Source organism: Heterodontus francisci, chromosome 38 (genome assembly GCF_036365525.1).
Source record: "Heterodontus francisci isolate sHetFra1 chromosome 38, sHetFra1.hap1, whole genome shotgun sequence".
NCBI classification, from domain to species: domain Eukaryota; kingdom Metazoa; phylum Chordata; class Chondrichthyes; order Heterodontiformes; family Heterodontidae; genus Heterodontus; species Heterodontus francisci.
In genome coordinates, this window is record NC_090408.1 from 5,851,384 (window position 1) to 5,869,772 (window position 18,389).

General features: G+C 56.9%; 1 protein-coding gene across 1 annotated transcript in view; it reads left to right on the forward strand.

Moving 5' to 3' along the window:
• Positions 1–219: 219 nt before the first annotated feature.
• The window catches only part of selenos (selenoprotein S), a 34,616-nt gene continuing 16,446 nt past the window's right edge, over positions 220–18,389 (forward strand). The window contains exon 1 of the mRNA XM_068017669.1: positions 220–290. Coding sequence (XP_067873770.1) covers positions 266–290 — 25 coding nt within the window. The 5' untranslated portion in view covers positions 220–265. The remainder of the gene's footprint in view (positions 291–18,389) is intronic.

Here is an 18,389-nt window from a genome sequence, read left to right on the forward strand (position 1 = left end):
TATCTTTGATGTTTTATGTTTAGCTGCAATGTTTATTCCTGGATTCTGACATTCCTTTTGCACTGGAAGTATTTTTCTGAGAGATCCGACCACCCGTGTACGTAGAATGAGGATCCCATCCGGCTGTGGGGCCCACACGCACCTACTGTATTGCCCCTTTAAGGCGTTGAAGTTTCCCTCGAGGTTGGGCCACGTCAGCGGTGATTCTGATTGGCGGAGAGGAGCGGAAGTCGCTGTGTTTTGCTTCTGCACCGGAAGTGGAGCAATGGAGGATCCGGAGGCAGCGAAAGGTGAAGGATTGGGGAGGAGAGCAACGGCTGAAAGCGCCGGTGGGGGTGAAAAAAGGAGAATGGACTAGGAAGGGGGAGGTGGCTGGCGAGATGGAGGGGGAAAGGATGAGGAAGGGGGGATGGGGTGTGGGGGGGAGGAAAGGGGACGGTGGGGGGATGGGATGTGGGGGGGAGGATAGGGGGGGATGGGGTGTGGGGGGGAGGATAGGGGGGGGATGGGGTGTGGGGGGGAGGATAGGGGGGGGAGGATGGGGTGTGGGGGGGGGGGGATGGGGTGTGGGGGGGAGGATAGGGGGGGGAGGATGGGGTGTGGGGGGGAGGATAGGGGGGGGAGGATGGGGTGTGGGGGGGAGGATAGGGGGGGGAGGATAGGGGGGGGAGGATGGGGTGTGGGGGGGAGGATAGGGGGGGGAGGATAGGGGGGGGGAGGATGGGGTGTGGGGGGGAGGATAGGGGGGGGGAGGATGGGGTGTGGGGGGGAGGATGGGGTGTGGGGGGGAGGATAGGGGGGGATGGGGTGTGGGGGGGAGGATAGGGGGGGATGGGGTGTGGGGGGGAGGATAGGGGGGGATGGGGTGTGGGGGGGAGGATAGGGGGGGGGATGGGTGTGTGGGGGGGGGGATGGGGTGTGGGGGGGAGGATAGGGGGGGGATGGGGTGTGGGGGGGAGGATAGGGGGGGGGGGATGGGGTGTGGGGGGGAGGATAGGGGGGGGAGGATAGGGGGGGGGATGGGGTGTGGGGGGGAGGATAGGGGGGGGAGGATGGGGTGTGGGGGGGAGGATAGGGGGGGGGAGGATAGGGGGGGGGAGGATGGGGTGTGGGGGGGAGGATAGGGGGGGGGAGGATGGGGTGTGGGGGGGAGGATAGGGGGGGGGGAGGATGGGGTGTGGGGGGGAGGATAGGGGGGGGGGAGGATGGGGTGTGGGGGGGAGGATAGGGGGGGGGAGGATGGGGTGTGGGGGGGAGGATAGGGGGGGGGAGGATGGGTGTGGGGGGGGAGGATAGGGGGGGGGAGGATGGGGTGTGGGGGGGAGGATAGGGGGGGGGGAGGATGGGGTGTGGGGGGGAGGATAGGGGGGGGGAGGATGGGGTGTGGGGGGGAGGATAGGGGGGGGGAGGATGGGGTGTGGGGCGGAGGATAGGGGGGGGAGGATGGGGTGTGGGGGGGAGGATAGGGGGAGGATAGGGGGGGGAGGATGGGGTGTGGGGGGGAGGATAGGGGGGGGGAGGATGGGGTGTGGGGGGGAGGATAGGGGGGGGAGGATGGGGTGTGGGGGGGGAGGATAGGGGGGGGGAGGATGGGGTGTGGGGGGGAGGATAGGGGGGGGAGGATGGGGTGTGGGGGGGAGGATGGGGTGTGGGGGGGGAGGATGGGGTAGGGGGGGGAGGATGGGGTGTGGGGGGGAGGTTGGGGTGTGGGGGGGGAGGATAGGGGGGGGGAGGATGGGGTGTGGGGGGGAGGATAGGGGGGGGAGGATGGGGTGTGGGGGGGAGGATAGGGGGGGGAGGATGGGGTGTGGGGGGGAGGATAGGGGGGGGAGGATGGGGTGTGGGGGGGTGGATAGGGGGGGGAGGATGGGGTGTGGGGGGGAGGATAGGGGGGGGAGGATGGGGTGTGGGGGGGAGGATAGGGGGGAGGATGGGGTGTGGGGGGGAGGATAGGGGGGGAGGATGGGGTGTGGGGGGGAGGATAGGGGGGGAGGATGGGGTGTGGGGGGGAGGATAGGGGGGATGATGGGGTGTGGGGGGGGAGGTTGGGGGGGAGGAAGAGGGGATGGGGGGGAGGATAGGGGGGATGGGGGTGTGGGGGGGAGGATGGGGTGTGGGCGGGAGGATAGGGGGGAGGATGGGGTGTGGGCGGGAGGATAGGGGGGAGGATGGGGTGTGGGGGGGAGGAAGAGGGGTAGGGGGGGAGGATGGGGTGTGGGGGGGAGGAGGGGATTGGGGGGGATGGGGGGGGGGGGGGGATGGGTGGGGGTGGGGGGGAGGAAGGGGGGGATGAGGAGGGGGGGATGGGGGGGGAGGATAGGGGGGATGAGGAGGGGGGGATGGGGGGGGAGGATAGGGGGGATGGATGGGGGGGGAGGATAGGGGGGATGGGTGGGGGGTGGGGGGGAGGATGGGGGGATGGGTGGGGGTGGGGGGGAGGAAGGGGGGATGGGTGGGGGTGGGGGGGAGGGATGGGAGGAGGGGGGGATGGGTGGTGGTGGGGGGGGGGGATGGGAGGAGGGGGGGGATGGGTGGGGGTGGGGGGGAGGAGGGGGGGATGAGGAGGGGATGGGTGGGGGTGGGGGGGGAGGAAGGGGGGTGAGGAGGGGGGGGATGGGGGGGGGACAGGGGGGATGGGTGGGGGTGGGGGGGAGGAAGGGGGGGTGGGTGGGGGTGGGGGGGAGGAAGGGGGGGTTGGGGGGGGAGGATAGGGGGGATGGGGGGGGAGGATAGGGGGGATGGGTGGGGGTGGGTGGGGGTGGGGGGAGGAGGGGGGGATGGGGATAGGGGAGATGGGTGGGGGGTGGGGGGGTGAAGGGGGGGATGAGGTGGGGGGGTGGGGGGGGAGGATAGGGGGGGTTGGGTGGGGGTGGGGTGGAGGAAGGGGGGGATGGGGGGGAGGAAGGGGGGGGGATGGGGGGGTGGATAGGGGGGGTTGGGTGGGGGTGGGGGGGGAGGGAAGGGGGATGGGGGGTGGATTGGGGGGATGGGGGTGGAGGATAGGGGGGGATGGGGGGGTGGGTGGGGGGGTTGGGGGGGTGGGGAGGTGGGATGGGTGGGGGGGGGAGGATGGAGGGGAGGTTGGGGGTGGAGGTTAGGGGGGGGATGGGGGTGGAGGATAGGGGGGGATGGGGGGGGTGGGGAGGAGGGATGGGGGGGTGGGGAGGAAGGAGGGGGGGATGGGGGTGGAGGATAGGGGGGGGGATGGGGGTGGGGATAGGGGGGGGGGATGGGGAGGAGGGATGGGGGGGGTGGGGAGGAAGGAGTGGGGGGGAGGAAGGAGGGGGGGTGGGGGGAGGAAGGAGGGGGAAAGGGGGGAAGGGAAGAGAGGGGATGGGGTGAAGGGAGGAAGGGGGGATGGGAGGAGGAAGGGGGGATGGGGATGGGGGGGGGAGGGGGGAGGAGGAAGGGGGGATGGGATGGGGGGGGAGGAGGAAGGGGGGATGGGATGGGGGGGGGAGGAAGGGGGGATGGGATGGGGGAGGAAGGAGGGGGAAAGGGGGGAAGGGAAGAAGAGGGGATGGGGTGAAGGGAGGAAGGGGGGATGGGGGGAGGAAGGGGGGATGGGAGGAGGAAGGGGGGATGGGATGGGATGGGAGGAGGAAGGGGGGATGGGCTGGGGGGGGGGAGGAAGGGGGGATGGGCTGGGGGGGGGGAGGAGGGGGATGGGCTGGGGGGGGAGGAAGGGGGGATATGAGGGGGGGAGGAAGGGGGGATATGGGGGGGGGAGGAAGGGGGGATATGGGGGGGGGGAGGAAGGGGGGATGGGGGGGGGAGGAAGGGGGGATGGGATGGGGGGGGGAGGAAGGGGGGATGGGATGGGGGGGCGGGGAAGGGGGGAAGGGGGATGGGGGGGAAGGGGGGATGGGGGGGGAGGGAGGATGGGGGGATGGGGGAGGGGGGATGGCAGGGGGGATGGGAGGGAGGAGGGGGGGAAGGGGGGATGGGAGGGAGGAAGTGGGTATGGGGGGGATAGGGGGGATGGGGGGTGGAGGTGGGGGGATGGGAGGGGGGATGGGGGGTGGAGGTGGGGGGGATGGGAGGGAGGAAGGGGGGATGGGAGGGAGGAAGGGGGGATGGGAGGGAGGAAGGGGATGGGAGGGAGGAAGGGGGTATGGGGGGGATGGGAGGAAGGGGGGATGGGGGAGGGGGGATGGCAGGGGGGATGGGAGGGAGGAGGGGGGGAAGGGGGGATGGGAGGGAGGAAGTGGGTATGGGGGGGATAGGGGGGATGGGGGGTGGAGGTGGGGGGGATGGGAGGGAGGAAGGGGGGATGGGAGGAAGGAGGGAATGGGAGGGAGGAAGGGGGGATGGGAGGGAGGAAGGGGGGATGGGAGGGAGGAAGGGGGTATGGGGGGGGAGGGAGGAAGGGGGTATGGGGGGGATGGGAGGAAGGGGGGATGGGGGGTGGAGGTGGGGGGGATGGGAGGGAGGAAGGGGGGATGGGAGGAAGGGGGGATGGGGGGTGGAGGTGGGGGGGATGGGAGGGAGGAAGGGGGGATGGGGGATGGGAGGAAGGGGGGATGGGGGGTGGAGGAAGGGGGGATGGGAGGAAGGGGGGATGGGGGGGGAGGGGAGGAAGGGGGGGTGGGGTGGAGGGTTAGGAAGGGGGGATGGGGTGGGGGGGATGGGGGGATGGGGTGGAGGGGGGGATGGGGTGGAGGGGAGGAAGGGGGGATGGGGTGGGGGGGAGGAGAGGGAGGGGAGGGGGATGGGGTGGGGGGGAGGGATGGGGTGGGGGGGAGGGGGATGGGATGGGGTGGAGGGGAGTAGAGGAGGGGAGGGGGGGAGTAGAGGAGGGGAGGGGGATGGGATGGGGAGGGGGGGAGTAGAGGATGGGGGGGGAGTAGAGGATGGGGAGGGGAGGGGGTGGGATGAGGATGGGGAGGGGAGGGGGTGGGATGAGGAGGGGAGGGGAGGGGGTGGGATGAGGAGGGGAGGGGAGGGGGTGGGATGAGGAGGGGATGGGGAGGGATGGGGATGGGGAGAAGGGGTATGGGGTGGGGGAGGGGAAGGATGAGGGTGGAGGGGTAAGTATGAGGGGGGAGGGGAGAGGATGAGGGGGCAGGGGGAAGGATGAGGGGGCAGGGGGAAGGATGATGGTGGAAGTATGGGGGGGGGAGGATATTTGGGGAGGGGGACGGGGCAGGACGAGGGGTAAATATGGGGGGAGTGGGAGGGATGGGGTGGGGGGGAAGGATAAGGTGGATGGGGTGGGGGTGGAGAATAGGGGGGCGAAGGATAGGGGGGAAAGGGGGAAGAACAAGGGGTGAGGATGGGGGAGGGGGTAAGGGTGAGGATGGGGGAGGGGGAAAGGATGAGGGGGATGGAGTGAGGGGAATGACGAGGGGGAAGAGGGAGGAAGGATGAGGGGGATGGCGTGAGGGGAATGACGAGGGGGAAGAGGGGGGAAGGATGAGGGGGAGGGGGCAGGATGAGGGGGGGAGGGGGTGGAGGAAGGATGAGAGGAGGGGGAGGGGGAAGGACGTGGAGGAGTGGGGTGGGAAGGATGAGGGGGAGTGGGGGAAGGACACGGGGGAGTGGGGGAAGGACGCGGGGGAGTGGGGGAAGGACGCGGGGGAGTGGGGGAAGGACGCGGGGGAGTGGGGGAAGGACGCGGGGGAGTGGGAAGGGGGAAGGATGAGGGGGGGGAGGATGCGGAGGAGTGGGGAGGGGGAAGGATGAGGGGGAGGGGGAAAGGTAGGGGGAAGGATGAGGATGGGGGGAGGACGCGGAGGAGTGGGGAGGGGGAAAGGTAGGGGGAAGGATGAGGATGGGGGGAGGACGCGGATGAGAAGGGAGGGGGAAGGACGGGGGGGGGGAGGATGCGGAGGAGTGGGGAGGGGGAAGGACGAGGGGGAGGGGGAAAGGTAGGGGGAAGGATGAGGATGGGGGGAGGACGCGGATGAGAAGGGAGGGGGAAGGATGAGGGGGGGGGAGGGGGAAGGATGAGGGGTGTGGGGGGGAAGGATGGCGGGGGGAGAAGGGGGGAGGGCGAGGAGGCTGGTGAAGGATGAGCGGGGAGGGGGAGTGGGAAGGATGGGGTGGAGGGGGGAGGAGGAGGGACGAGGGGGGAGGGGGAAGGACGAGGGGGGAGGGGGAAGGACGAGGGGGGAGGGGGAAGGACGAGGGGGGAGGGGGAGGGACGAGGGGGGAGGAGGAGGGACGAGGGGGAAGGACGAGGGGGGAGGGAAAGGGACGAGGGGTAAGTATCAGGGGGACGGGTAAGGATGAGGGTGGGGGGTGAGGAGGGGGGTAAGGGTGAGGAGGAGGGTGAGGGGGAAGGATGATGGGGAGGGGCAGGGGGAATGATGAGGGGGGAGGACGAGGGTGAGGGGGGGGAGGACGAGGGTGAGGGGGGGGAGGAGGAAGGGTGAGGACGAGGGTGAGGGGTGAGGACGAGGGGTGACGATGAGGGAGGAGGGGGAGTGGGAAGGATGGGGTGGGGGGGAGGGGGAAGGACGAGGGGGAAGGATGGAGAGGGGGGGAGGATGACTGGGGAGGAGTAAGGGAGGGGGGGAGGATGAGGATGAGGGGGAGGGGGGGGAGGGTGAGGGGGAAGGCTGAGGGGCAGGGGGGAGGGGAGCGGGAGAGGGGGGGATGGGTGGAGGGGAAGGGTGAGGGGAGGGGAGGGTGAGGGGGAAGGGTGAGGGGGAAGGCTGAGGGGAGGGGGGGGGAGGGTGAGGGGGAAGGCTGAGGGGCAGGGGGGAGGGGAGGGGAGCGGGGGAAGGGTGAGGGGAGGGGAAGGGGGGGAGAGGAGGGGAAAGGGGATGAGGGGGAAGGTGAGGAGGGGGAGAGGTGGGGAAAGGGGTTGAGGGAGAGGAGGGGAAATGGGATGAGGGGGAAGGTGCAGGAGGGGAAAGGGGACGAGGGAGAGGGGGAAGGATGGGGGACGAGGGAGAGGGGGAAGGATGGGGGAGAGGGGGAGGGGAGAGGGGGAAGGCTGAGGGGGAGGGGGAAGGGAAGGAGAGGGGGGGGAAGGGGAAGGGTGAGGAGAGAGGAAGGGGGAGTGGGGAGGGGAGGGGGGTGAGGAAGGGGGGAGGGGAGGGGGGTGAGGAAGGGGGGAGGGGAGGTGGGGGAGGAGGAGGGGCAAGAGGAGGAGGGGAAAGGGGACGAGGGGTAGGATGAGGGGGGAGAGGAGGGGAAAGGGGACGAGGGGTAGGATGAGGGGGGGGGAGGAAGGGAAGAGGGGGGTGGGGGAAGGGAAGAGGGGGAGGGGGGAGGAAGGGAAGAGGGGGGTGGGGGAGGGGAAGAGGGTGGGGATGGAGATAGATTGGGGGTGGGGGGGACAGGGAAAAGGGGGGGTGGGGGGACAGGGAGGAGGGAGAGGGGAAGAGGGTGGTGAGGGGGGAGGAGGAGGGGGAATGGGAGGAGGGAGGGGGAAGGGGTCGTGGGGGAGGGGGAGATGAGGGGAAAGGAGATGGGGGGAGGGGTGGAGTGGGGTAAGGGGAGGAGGGGGGAGATGAGGGCGTGGGGAGGGCGAGGGGGCAGGGGATGGGAACAGGGGAGGGAGAGGGGGAAAGGGAGGGCGGGGGAGGGAGATGGAGGGCAACGAGAGGGATGGGGGAGGGAAGAGTGGGGAGGGAGGGGAAGGGAAGAGTGGGGGTGGGAGGGAGGGGTAGGGAAGAGTGGCGGAGATGGGAAGGGGGGATGGGAGGGGATGAGGAGGGATGGGGTTAAGTGGGGGAGGGAGGGGCTGAGGGAAGGGGGGAAGTGCGGTAGGGGAGTGGAAGAAGGGGGTAGGGGAGTGGAAGAAGGGGGGAGGGGAGGGAAGAAGGGGTTTGGGATGGGAGGGGAAGGGGGAGTGAAGGATGGGGAGGGTGGAGGGAAGAAGGGGGAGGGAGGGGACAGAAGGGAGCGTGGAAGGTCTGGTAGGCTAAACTGCATTTACTTTAATGCAAAAAGCCTTACAGGTAAGGCAGATGAACTCAGAGCATGGATCAGTACATGAGATTGTGATATTATAGCTATTATGGAAACGTGGTTGAGGGATGGGCAGGACTGGCAGCTCAATGTTCCAGGGTACCGATGCTTCCGGCGTGACAGAGGTGGAGGTAAGAGAGGAGGGGGCACTTCATGGCAGTACTTAGAGAGAATATCCCGGGGGGGCGGGGGGAACGTACAGCGAGGCCATATGGGTAGAACTCAGAAATAAGAAAGGGGTGATCACTTTGATGGGATTATACTATAGGCCCCCCAATAGTCAGAGGGAATTGGAGGAGCATATATGTAGGGAAATCACAGATAGGTGTAGGAATTATAGGGTTGTAATAGTAGGTGATTTTAACTTCCCTAATATTGACTGGGACTGCCTTAGTGCTAAGGGATCAGATGGGGAAGAATTTGGTAAGTGTGTCCAGGATAGTTTTCTGAAGCAGTATGTGGATGGCCCTACTAGAGAAGGGGCTACACTCGACCTCCTCTTGGGAAATGAGGATGGGCAGGTGGTTGATGTGTCAGTGCGGGAGCACTTTGGGACCAGTGACCATAACTCTATTAGCTTCAAGATAGTTATGGAAAAGGATAGGACTGGTCCTCAGGTTGAAGTCCTAAAATGGGGGAAGGCTAATTTCGATGGCATCAGACAGGAACTCTCAAAAGTTGAATGGGAGAGACTGTTTACAGGTAAAGGGACATCTGGCAAGTGGGCAGCTTTTAAAAATGAGTTAGGAAGAGTCCAGGGCCGGCATGTTCCTGTTAGATGGAAGGGCAAAGCTGGCAAGTTTAGGGAACCTTAGTTGACGAGGGATATTGAGGGTCTGGTCAGGACAAAGAAGGAAGCATATGTCAGGTATAGGCAGCTGGGATCAAGCGAGTCCCTCGAGGAGTATAGGGGATGTAGGAGTACACTTGAGGAAATTAGGAGGGCGAAAAGGGGCCATGAGATTTCCCTGGCAGATAAGATAAAGGAGAATCCTAAAAGATTCTATAAGTATATTAAGAGTAACAGGGTAGCTAGAGAGAGAGTAGGTCCCCTTAAGGATCAGTGTAGTAATCTATGTGTGGAGCCATGGGAAATGGGCAAGGTCTTAAATGAATACTTCTTGTCTGTATTTTCCGTGGAGAAGGTCATGGAAGCTAGTGAGTTCAAGGGAGTGAACAACGATATCCTGGAGCATATCAACATTACAAAGGAGGAGGTGTTGGAGGTTTTGAAGCGCGTTAAGGTGAATAAATCCCCAGGGCCTGACCAGGTGTATCCTAGGATGTTATGGGAAGCAAGGGAGGAGATTACTGGGGCCTTGGCAGAGGTTTTTGTATCATGGTTAGCCACGGGTGAGGTACCGGAAGACTGGAGGATAGCTAATGTTGTGCCTTTATTTAAGAAGGGCAGCTGGGATAAGCCAGGGAACTACAGGCTGTGAGCCTTACATCAGTGGTGGGAAAGTTATTGGAAGGGATTCTGAGAGACAGGACTTATATGCATTTGGGAAGGCATGGTCTGATTAGGGAGTCAGCATTGCTTTGGGCATGGGAAATGATGTCTCACAAATTTGAGTTTTTTGAGGAGGGGACCAAGAGGATTGATGAGGGCAGGGTGGTGGACGTTGTCTACATGGACTTTTGCAAGGCCTTTGACAAGGTCCCGCATGGTAGGCTGGTCCAGAAGGTTCGAACACATGGGATCCCGAGTGAGCTAGCCAATTGGATACAAAATTGGCTTGGTGACAGGAGGCAGAGAGTGGTAGTGGAGGGATGTTTTTCAGATTGGAGGCCGGTGACCAGTGGTGTGCAGCAGGGATCGGTGCTGGGCCCTTTGTTGTTTGTCATACATTCACCTCCAAGCCATTAATATATAAGGGGCATTATTAGTAAGTTTGCAGATGACACCAAAATTGGTGGTGTGGTGGACAGTGAAGAAGGTTGTCTAAGGTTACAACAGGATATAGATCAACTGGGAAAGTGGGAAAGTGGGCAAGGGAGTGGCAAATGGAATTTAATGCAGACAAGTGCGAAGTGATGCATTTTGGGAAGTTGAACCAGGACAGGACATATACAGTGAATGGCAGGGCCCTGGGGAGTGTTGTTGAGCAGAGAGACCTTGGGGTGCAAGTACATAGTTCCCTGAAAGTGGCAACACAGGTAGACAGGGTGGTGAAGAAGGCATACGGCATGCTTGCCTTCATTGGCCGAGGCATTGAGTACAAGAGTTGGGATGTCATGTTACAGTTGTACATAACGTTGGTTAGGCGCACTTGGAGTACTGTGTGCAGTTCTGGTCACCACACTACAGGAAAGATGTGATTAAGTTAGAGAGGGTGCAGAAAAGATTCACAAGGATGTTGCCTGGTTTGGAGGGCTTGAGTTATAAAGAGAGATTGTCAGGTTGATAGGTAAATTGGCCATTATAAATTGTCACTAGTATAGGTAGGTGGTAGGGAAATATAGGGACAGGTGGGGATGTTTGGTAGGAATGTAGGATTAGTATAAATGGGTGGTTGATGTTCGGCACAGACTCGGTGGGCCGAAGGGCCTGTTTCAGTGCTGTATCTCTAATTGGATAGGCTGAGTCTGTTTTCCCTGGAACGAAGGAGGCGGAGAGGAGAGGGGGGTGGGGGCAGGGGGAGTTGAGGGGGGTGGGGAAGGGCCAAGGGGGAGGGGTAAGAAGGGGAGGGGTGGGGTGAGGGAGACGGAGGGAAGGGGTGTGGGGAGGGGGGGGGGAGAAGAGAAGAAGGGAGGGGGAGTGCGATGGAGGGGATGTGCAGTGGTGTTGGAGAATGGAGGTGGAGGGTAGGGGTAATGGAGGAGGGAGTGAGGGGAGGTGGGGGAAAGGGAGGTGGAGAGGAGGGGGTGCATTGGTGGAAAACATGAGAGATGGGGGCTGGAGCTGGGTTTCCCGCTGTGACCGACTGTGTTGATTTTGAAAGCCCGATTGATGAATGAAAGTACGATCCCCTGTGCCTTTGTGTCTGTTTCATAGAAACATAGAAAATAGGAGCAGGAGTATGCAAATGTGAGGTATTGCATTTTGGAAGGTCTAATGCAGGTGGGAAGTATACAGTAAATGTCAGACCCCTTAGGGGTATTGACAGGCAGAGCGATCTGGGCGTACAGGTCCACAGGGCACTGAAAGTGGCAACGCAGGTGGATAAGGTAGTCAAGAAGGCATACGGCATGCTTGCCTTCATCGGTCGGGGCATAGAGTATAAAAATTGGCAAGTCATGCTGCAGCTGTATAGAACCTTAGTTAGGCCACACTTGGAATATTGTGTGCAATTCTGATCGCCACACTGCTCTTTGTTCTTTGAGTAGGCCATTTGGCCCTTTGAGCCTGCTCCGCCATTCATTATGACCATGGCTGATCATCCAACTCAGGAACCTTTTCCCGCTTTCTCCCCATACCCTCTGATCCCTTTTGCTCCAAGAGCTATATCTAACTCCTTCTTGAAAACATACAATGTTTTGGCCTCAACTGCATTCTGTGGTAGTGAATTCCACAGGCTGACCACTCTCTGGGTGAAGAAATTTTACCCCGTATCCTTAGACTCTGACCCCTGGTTCTGGACTCCCCCACCATCAGGAACATCCTTCCTGCATCTACGCTGTTCTCAGGAATCATCCTCCAGAGGGAGAAATATAAGTACAATACAGATTTTTCTCCTTGGGTCCGATAGTTACAGATCATGAAATACCTCTTCAAACTGTGCATCTGTGGAATTTTGTCTTGTTTTGAAAGGATGAATGAGAATGGACGGAGACTACTGGAGTTGTATACCTATCACAACCTCTGCATCACCAACTCGTTCTTCCGTACTAAATCCTGTCTCAAGGTTTCATGGAGACACCCAAGATCACGTCATTGGTACCAGCTGGACCTTATCGTCACAAGGCGAGCAACTATAAACAGTGTCCAAATCACATGCAGCTTCCACAGTGCGGACTGCGACACCAACCACTCCCTGATGTGCAGCAAAGTTAGACTTAAACCAAAGAAGCTACATCACTCCAAGCTGAAAGGCCGCCTACGCATCAACACTAGCAGAATTTCTCATCCACAGCTGTTACATAAGTTTCTAAATTCACTTGAAAAAGCCCTTCAAAACACTCCTGCAGGGGATGCAGAGACCAAGCGGGCCCACATCAGAGATGCCATCTATGACTCAGCAATGACCACCTTTGGCAAATGTGAGAAGCAGAATGCAGACTGGTTTCAATCTCACTTTGAAGAGCTGGAACCTGTCCTAGCTGCTAAGCGCATTGCACTGTTGAACTACTAGAAGGCCCCCAGCGAGTAAACATCTGTTGCAGTTAAAGTAGCCAGAAGGGCTGCACAAAGAAGAGCCAGGCGCTGTGCAAATGACTACTGGCAACACCCATGCAGTCGTATTCAGCTGGTCTCTGACACCAGAAACATCGGAGGAATGTATGATGGCATTAAGAGCGCTTTTGGGCCAACCATCAAGATGATCGCCCCTCCCTTCCCCCAGTCTAATTCAGGGGAAACGATCACTGACCAACCAAGCAAGTGGACTGCTGGGTGGAGCACTACCTAGAACTGTACTCCAAGGAAAATGTTGTCACTGATTCCGTCCTCAATGCAGCCCAATCTCTGCCAGTCATGGATGAGCTGGACGAACAGCCAACAAAATTGGAACTCAGTGATGTCATTGATTCTCTAGCCAGTGGAAAAGCCCCTGAAAAGGACGGCATTACCCCTGAAATAGTCAAGAGTGCCAAGCCTGCTATACTCTCAGCACTCCATGAACTGCTTTGCCTGTGCTGGGATGAGGGAGCAGTACCACAGGGCATGCGCGATGCCAATATCATCACCCTCTATGAGAACAAGGGTGACTGCAGTGACTGCAACAACTACCGTGGAATCTCCCTGCTCAGCATAGTGGGGAAAGTCTTCGCTCGAGTCGTTTTAAACAGTCTCCAGAAGCTGGCTGAGCATGTCTACCTTGAGGCACAGTGCGGCTTTCGAGCAGAGAGATCCACCATTGACATGCTGTTCTCCCTTCACCAGCTACAGGAGAAATGCCACAAACAACAGATGCCCCTCGATGTTGCTTTCGTAGATCTCACCAAAGCCTTTGAACTCGTCAGCAGACGTGGTGTCTTCAGACTACTAGTAAAGATCGGATGTCCACCAAAGCTACTAAGTATCATCACCTCATTCCATGACAATATAAAGGCACAATTCAGCATAGTGGCGCCTCATCAGAGTCCTTTCCTATCCTGAGTGGAGTGAAACAGGGCTGTGTTCTCGCACCTACACTGTTTGGGATCGTCTCACTGCTGCTCTCACATGCGTTCAAGTCTTCAGGAGAAGGAATTTTCCTCCACACAAGATCAGATGGCAGGTTGTTCAACCTTTCCCGTCTTAGAGCGAAGACCAAAGTGCGGAAGGTCCTCATCAGGGAACTCCTCTTTGCTGGCGATGCTGCATTAACATCTCACAAAGAAGAGTGTCTGCAGAGACTTATCGATAGTATTGCAGCTGCCTGCAATGAATTTGGCCTAACCATCAGCCTCAAGAAAACGTACATCATGGGACAGGATGTCAGAAATGCTCCATCCATCAATATCGGCGACCACGCTCTGGAAGTGGTTCAGGAGTTCACCTACCTAGGCTCAACTATCACCAGTAACCTGTCTCTCAATGCAGAAATCAACAAGCGCATGGGAAAGGCATCTGCTGCTATGTCTAGACTGGCCAAGAGGGTGTGGGAAAATGGCGCACTGACACAGAACACAAAAGTCCGAGTGTTTCAAGCCTGTGTCCTCAGTACCTTGCTCTACGGCAGCGAGGCCTGGACAATGTGTGTCAGCCAAGAGCGACATCTTAATTTATTCCGTCTTTGCTGCCTCCGAAGAATCCGCATCAGGCGGCAGGAACGTATCTCAAATGCAGAAGTCCTCGAGGCGGCCAACATCCCCAGCATATACACCCTACTGAACCAGCGGCGCTTGAGATGGCTTGGCCATGTGAGCTGCATGGAAGATGGCAGGATCCCCAGGGACACATTGTACAGCGAGCTCGTCACTGGTATCAGACCCACCGGCTGTCCATGTCTCCGCTTTAAAGACGTCTGCAAACGCGACATGACCACAAGGGAGCCAGTTGCCAGTGATCGCCAGAGCTGGCGGACAGCCATAAAGGCGGTTCTAAAGAGTGGCGAGTCGAAGAGACTTAGCAGTTGGCAGGATAAAAGACAAGTACAAGGAGAGAGCCAACTGTGTAACAGCCCCCACAATTTTATCTGCAGCGCCTGTGGAAGTTTGTCACTCTAGAATTGGCCTTTATAGACACTCCAGGCGCTGCTCCACAAACCACTGACCTCCTCTAGGCTCTTCCCCATTTGTCTCTTGAGACAAGGAGGCCAAAGAAGAAGATGACATCTGTGGCGCTTTGTCTGATTTTATAACACACATAGAGTGTATATTTAGTGTTAATTTATATGAAAATCGATAATATGAAAACTAAGAACACTGAACAGACAGGCAATTGTCAAAAAGTCATTTCTGCAGTCACATTTTACAAGTGGTTCTGGCTTTAATGAAAGTATTGCTGCAATTGATATTCTTATAGATACATTAGGCTGTCAGTAAAGCACCTGAATTCCTTGTGTATTGGGTTGAGTGTGTGCCGTTTGTTTCAAATAATTAGAAATCATTTGATGCATTGAACAGTTTTAAAACTGATTTTTCTTTTATGTTAAATGTTCAGACCAGCAGTTTATTTCCCCAACCTGTCTCCAGCTGCTGGATCTCAGGATTTCCAAGCCTAAGGGGGCAGCTGGAGTCATTGCAGAGCATCTGAAGGCATTTCCTGGATCATATGTTCCAGGAGGTGGTCACCCCAGAGGCAGTGTGTGCTCAGGATTGTCAATGGGTGGCCGTCTGGAAGAATAGGAAGAGGATGGAGGTGCAGGAATCTTTGGGGTCTGTGCCATTCTCAAGTCAGTATAGGTTTGGAGATTGCTGGGAGTGATGACACCTTGAAGGAATGCAGTCCAGAACCATGGCACCAGTGGACAAGGGGCTGTACAGGAGGTAACAGCAAAGAGTACTGTCTTTATAGGACTTTCCATAGTTAGGGGGACAGATGGGCATTTTTGTAACCGTAATTGTGAATCCCGCATGGTGTGTTGCCTCCTTGGTCCCAGGGTAAAGAACATCATGGAGAGGGTACAGGATATTCTGCAGGGGGAAGGGAGTGAGCCAGAAGTTCTGTTTCACGTCGGTACCAACGACATAGAGAGGGCAGGTGTTGAGGTCCAACAGTCAAATTTTCAGGAGCTAGGGATAAAGTTTAAAAATAAGTAGAGCCTTGAAGATAGTAATCTCTGGATTACTCCCAAAGCTGTATCCTAGCAGAGTAAAAATAGGAAGATAGGGAGATCAATGCATGGCTTGAGGCATGGTGTAGGAGGGAGGGCTTCAGATTCTTTGGGGCGTTGGGACCAGTTCTGGGGCAGGAGGCATCTGTTCAAAAGGGACTGGTGCACTCAACAGGACAGGAACCAACATCAGCACAGGGATGGTCACTAGTGTGGTTGGGGAGGGTATATAGAAGTAGAAAAGAGGAATAAGGTGCATAATGTGAGAGTGTTGGGTAGTACTAGAGAAAGAAGTAGTACCATATTAGATAGGACTAAGAGGAATACAAAGACAGGTTTCGAATGCTTGTATGTAAACACACAAAGTGTGGTGAATAGGATTGGTGAACTGCAAGCACAAATAACCGTGTGGGAATATGATGTCGTGGCAATAATGGAAACTTGGCTTAAAAATGGTAAGGACTGGGTGCTTGATATTCAAGTATACAAAGTGTTCAGAAAAGATAGCGAAGGAGAAGGGAGGTGGGGGGCAGTGTTGGTTAGGGAAGACATTGTCATGTTGGAAAGAGGATGTACTTGAGGGGGCAAAGACAGAATCCATTTGGTTAGAGCTGAGAAGCAACAAGGGTATGCTCATGCTACTGGGGTATTCTATAGGCCTCCAAATAGTGAGAGAGAGAGATAAGGGAGCACATCTGCAGGGAAGTCAGATGTGTAATAACTATAGAGTGGGTCTTGGGGGACTTTAACCAAATATCGAATGGGATAAAGGGTAAAGAGGGGGAGGAATTTCTGAAATGTGTTCAGGAGAATTTCCTCGACCAGTATGTTCTCAGTCCAACTGGGAAGGAGGCATTGCTGGATCTGATGCTGAGAAATGAGGTGGGATGAGTGGACCAAGCGTCTGTGGGAGCACATGGGTAAAAATGATCATCGTATCATAAGGTTTAGATTAGTAATGGAGAAGAACAAGGAACAATCTAAAGTAGAACTTCTAAATTGGAAGAGGGCTAATGTCAATGGGATGAGAAGGGATCTGGCCAGGGTAAAATGGAACTAAAGACTGACAAGAAAAGCTGTAATGGAACAATAGGTGACCTTTAAGGAAGAGGTGTTTCAGGTACAGGCTAGATACATTCCAACAAGGGCAAGAGATATGGGAATCAAAGTCAGGGCTCCTTGGATGATGAGGGTGATAGAGAATATGGCGAAACAAATGTCAGATGAATTCTTCAAGTGAGATCCAGGCCAAATACAATAAGTTGAGAGGAGAAGTGATGGGCACAATAAGACTGGCAAATAGAGAATATGAGAATTGAATGGTTGTTAAAATGAAAGGGAACCCAGAAATTTACCAGCATGTAAATAGTAAGTGGTGGTGTGGATCCCATTAGGAACAAAGAGGATGATGTATGCTTCGAGGTGCAGGGCAAGGCTAGAATACTTGCTAAGTACTTTGTATCTGTGTTTACCAAGGAGAGTGACAAATATGACTCCCTTATTCAAGAGTGTAAGGACATTCCTAGCAACTACAGGCTGGTCAGTTTAACATCAGTGGTGGGTAAGGTTTTAGAAACAATAATCGCAAAGAAAATCAACAGGCACTTGGAGATGTTTGAGTTAACTAAGGAGAGCCAGCATGGATTTGTAAAGGCAGGTTGTGTTTGACTAATCTAATTGAATTTTTTGATGAAGTAACAGAAGGTTGTCTACATGGATTTTAACAAAGCATTTGACAAAGTACCACATAAAAGGCTGGTTAACAAAATTGAGGCTCATGTATTAGGAAGGTCAGTGTCAGCTTGGATAAAAAATTTCCTTAAGGATAGAAAACAATGAATCGTGGTAAATGGTTGCTTTTCAGACTGAAGGATTTCCCCGAGGGTCAGTGCGAGGACCACTCCTTTTTTTGATGTATATTGACTTGGATATTGTAATAGAGTAAAATTCAAAAATTTGCTGATGCTACCAAACTTGTATGGCCAACAGTGAGCATGATACCAATCGACTGCAACAGATAGGCTAGCAGAATGGCCAGACAAGAGGCAGATGGAATCTAACACAGAGAGATGTGAGGTGATGCATTTTGGCAGACAGGATAGGTAGAAGAAATATGAACTTACTGGCACAATTCTAGAGTGTGCAGGGATAGAGGGACCTGGGGGTTCATGTGCATAGATCTTGAAGGTGGCAGGACATATTGAGAGAATGGTTAGTAAAGTATATGGGATCTTGGGCTTCATTAGGTGAGGTATTGAGTACAAAAGCAGGAAAGTTATGCTGAACGTTTATAAAGTTCTGGTTAGGCCACAACTAGAGTATTGCATCCAGTTTTGTTCACCAAGCTTTAGGAAGAATGTGAGGGTCCTTGAGAGGGTGCAGTGGAGATTAACCAGAATGATTCCAGGGATGAGGGGTTTTAGTTACAAGGTTGAGTTGGAGAAGCTGGGGTTGTTCTCCTTGGAGCAAAGGAGATTGAGGGGAGATTAGATGGAGGTGTACAAATAGACAGGTTTAGACAAAAGCTGTTTCCATTAGCATATGGTATAAGGACTAGGGGACACAGATTTAAAGTTTTGGGTAAGAGATGTAGGGGTTTGTGAGGAACACAGTGAGTGGTAATGACCTGGAACTCGCTGCCTGAGGGTGGTGGAAGCAGTTGATGAATGATTTCAAAAGGAAATTGGATGGGCATTTGGAAATAAACGTGCAGGGCTACAGGAATAGAGTGGGGGAATGAGACTGACTGGATTGCTGTACAGAGAGCCAGCACGGACTCGATGGGCTGAATGGCAGCCTCCTGTGCCACAATGTCTATAACCTCTGACCCTGGCCATTCACAGTCTGGGGCTTTTCCTTCGATTGAGGTTGGGCAATGTGCACACTCACCGTCCCACAAACCCGAGCCAGGTGCCTGTGCTGTGAAAAGACAATGGTGACCTTATTCATTGCAAATGAAAGCAGCCAGACGAGGACCTCATGGAATATGCAGGGACAAAGCAGTCTGGAAAAGAAAATCCAAATCCCAAAATGCAAACTCTACTTCCCGATGATTTTTCCCCTGATAGCTCACAGCAGTGTTCAGGTGATCAATGCTTAATCTCT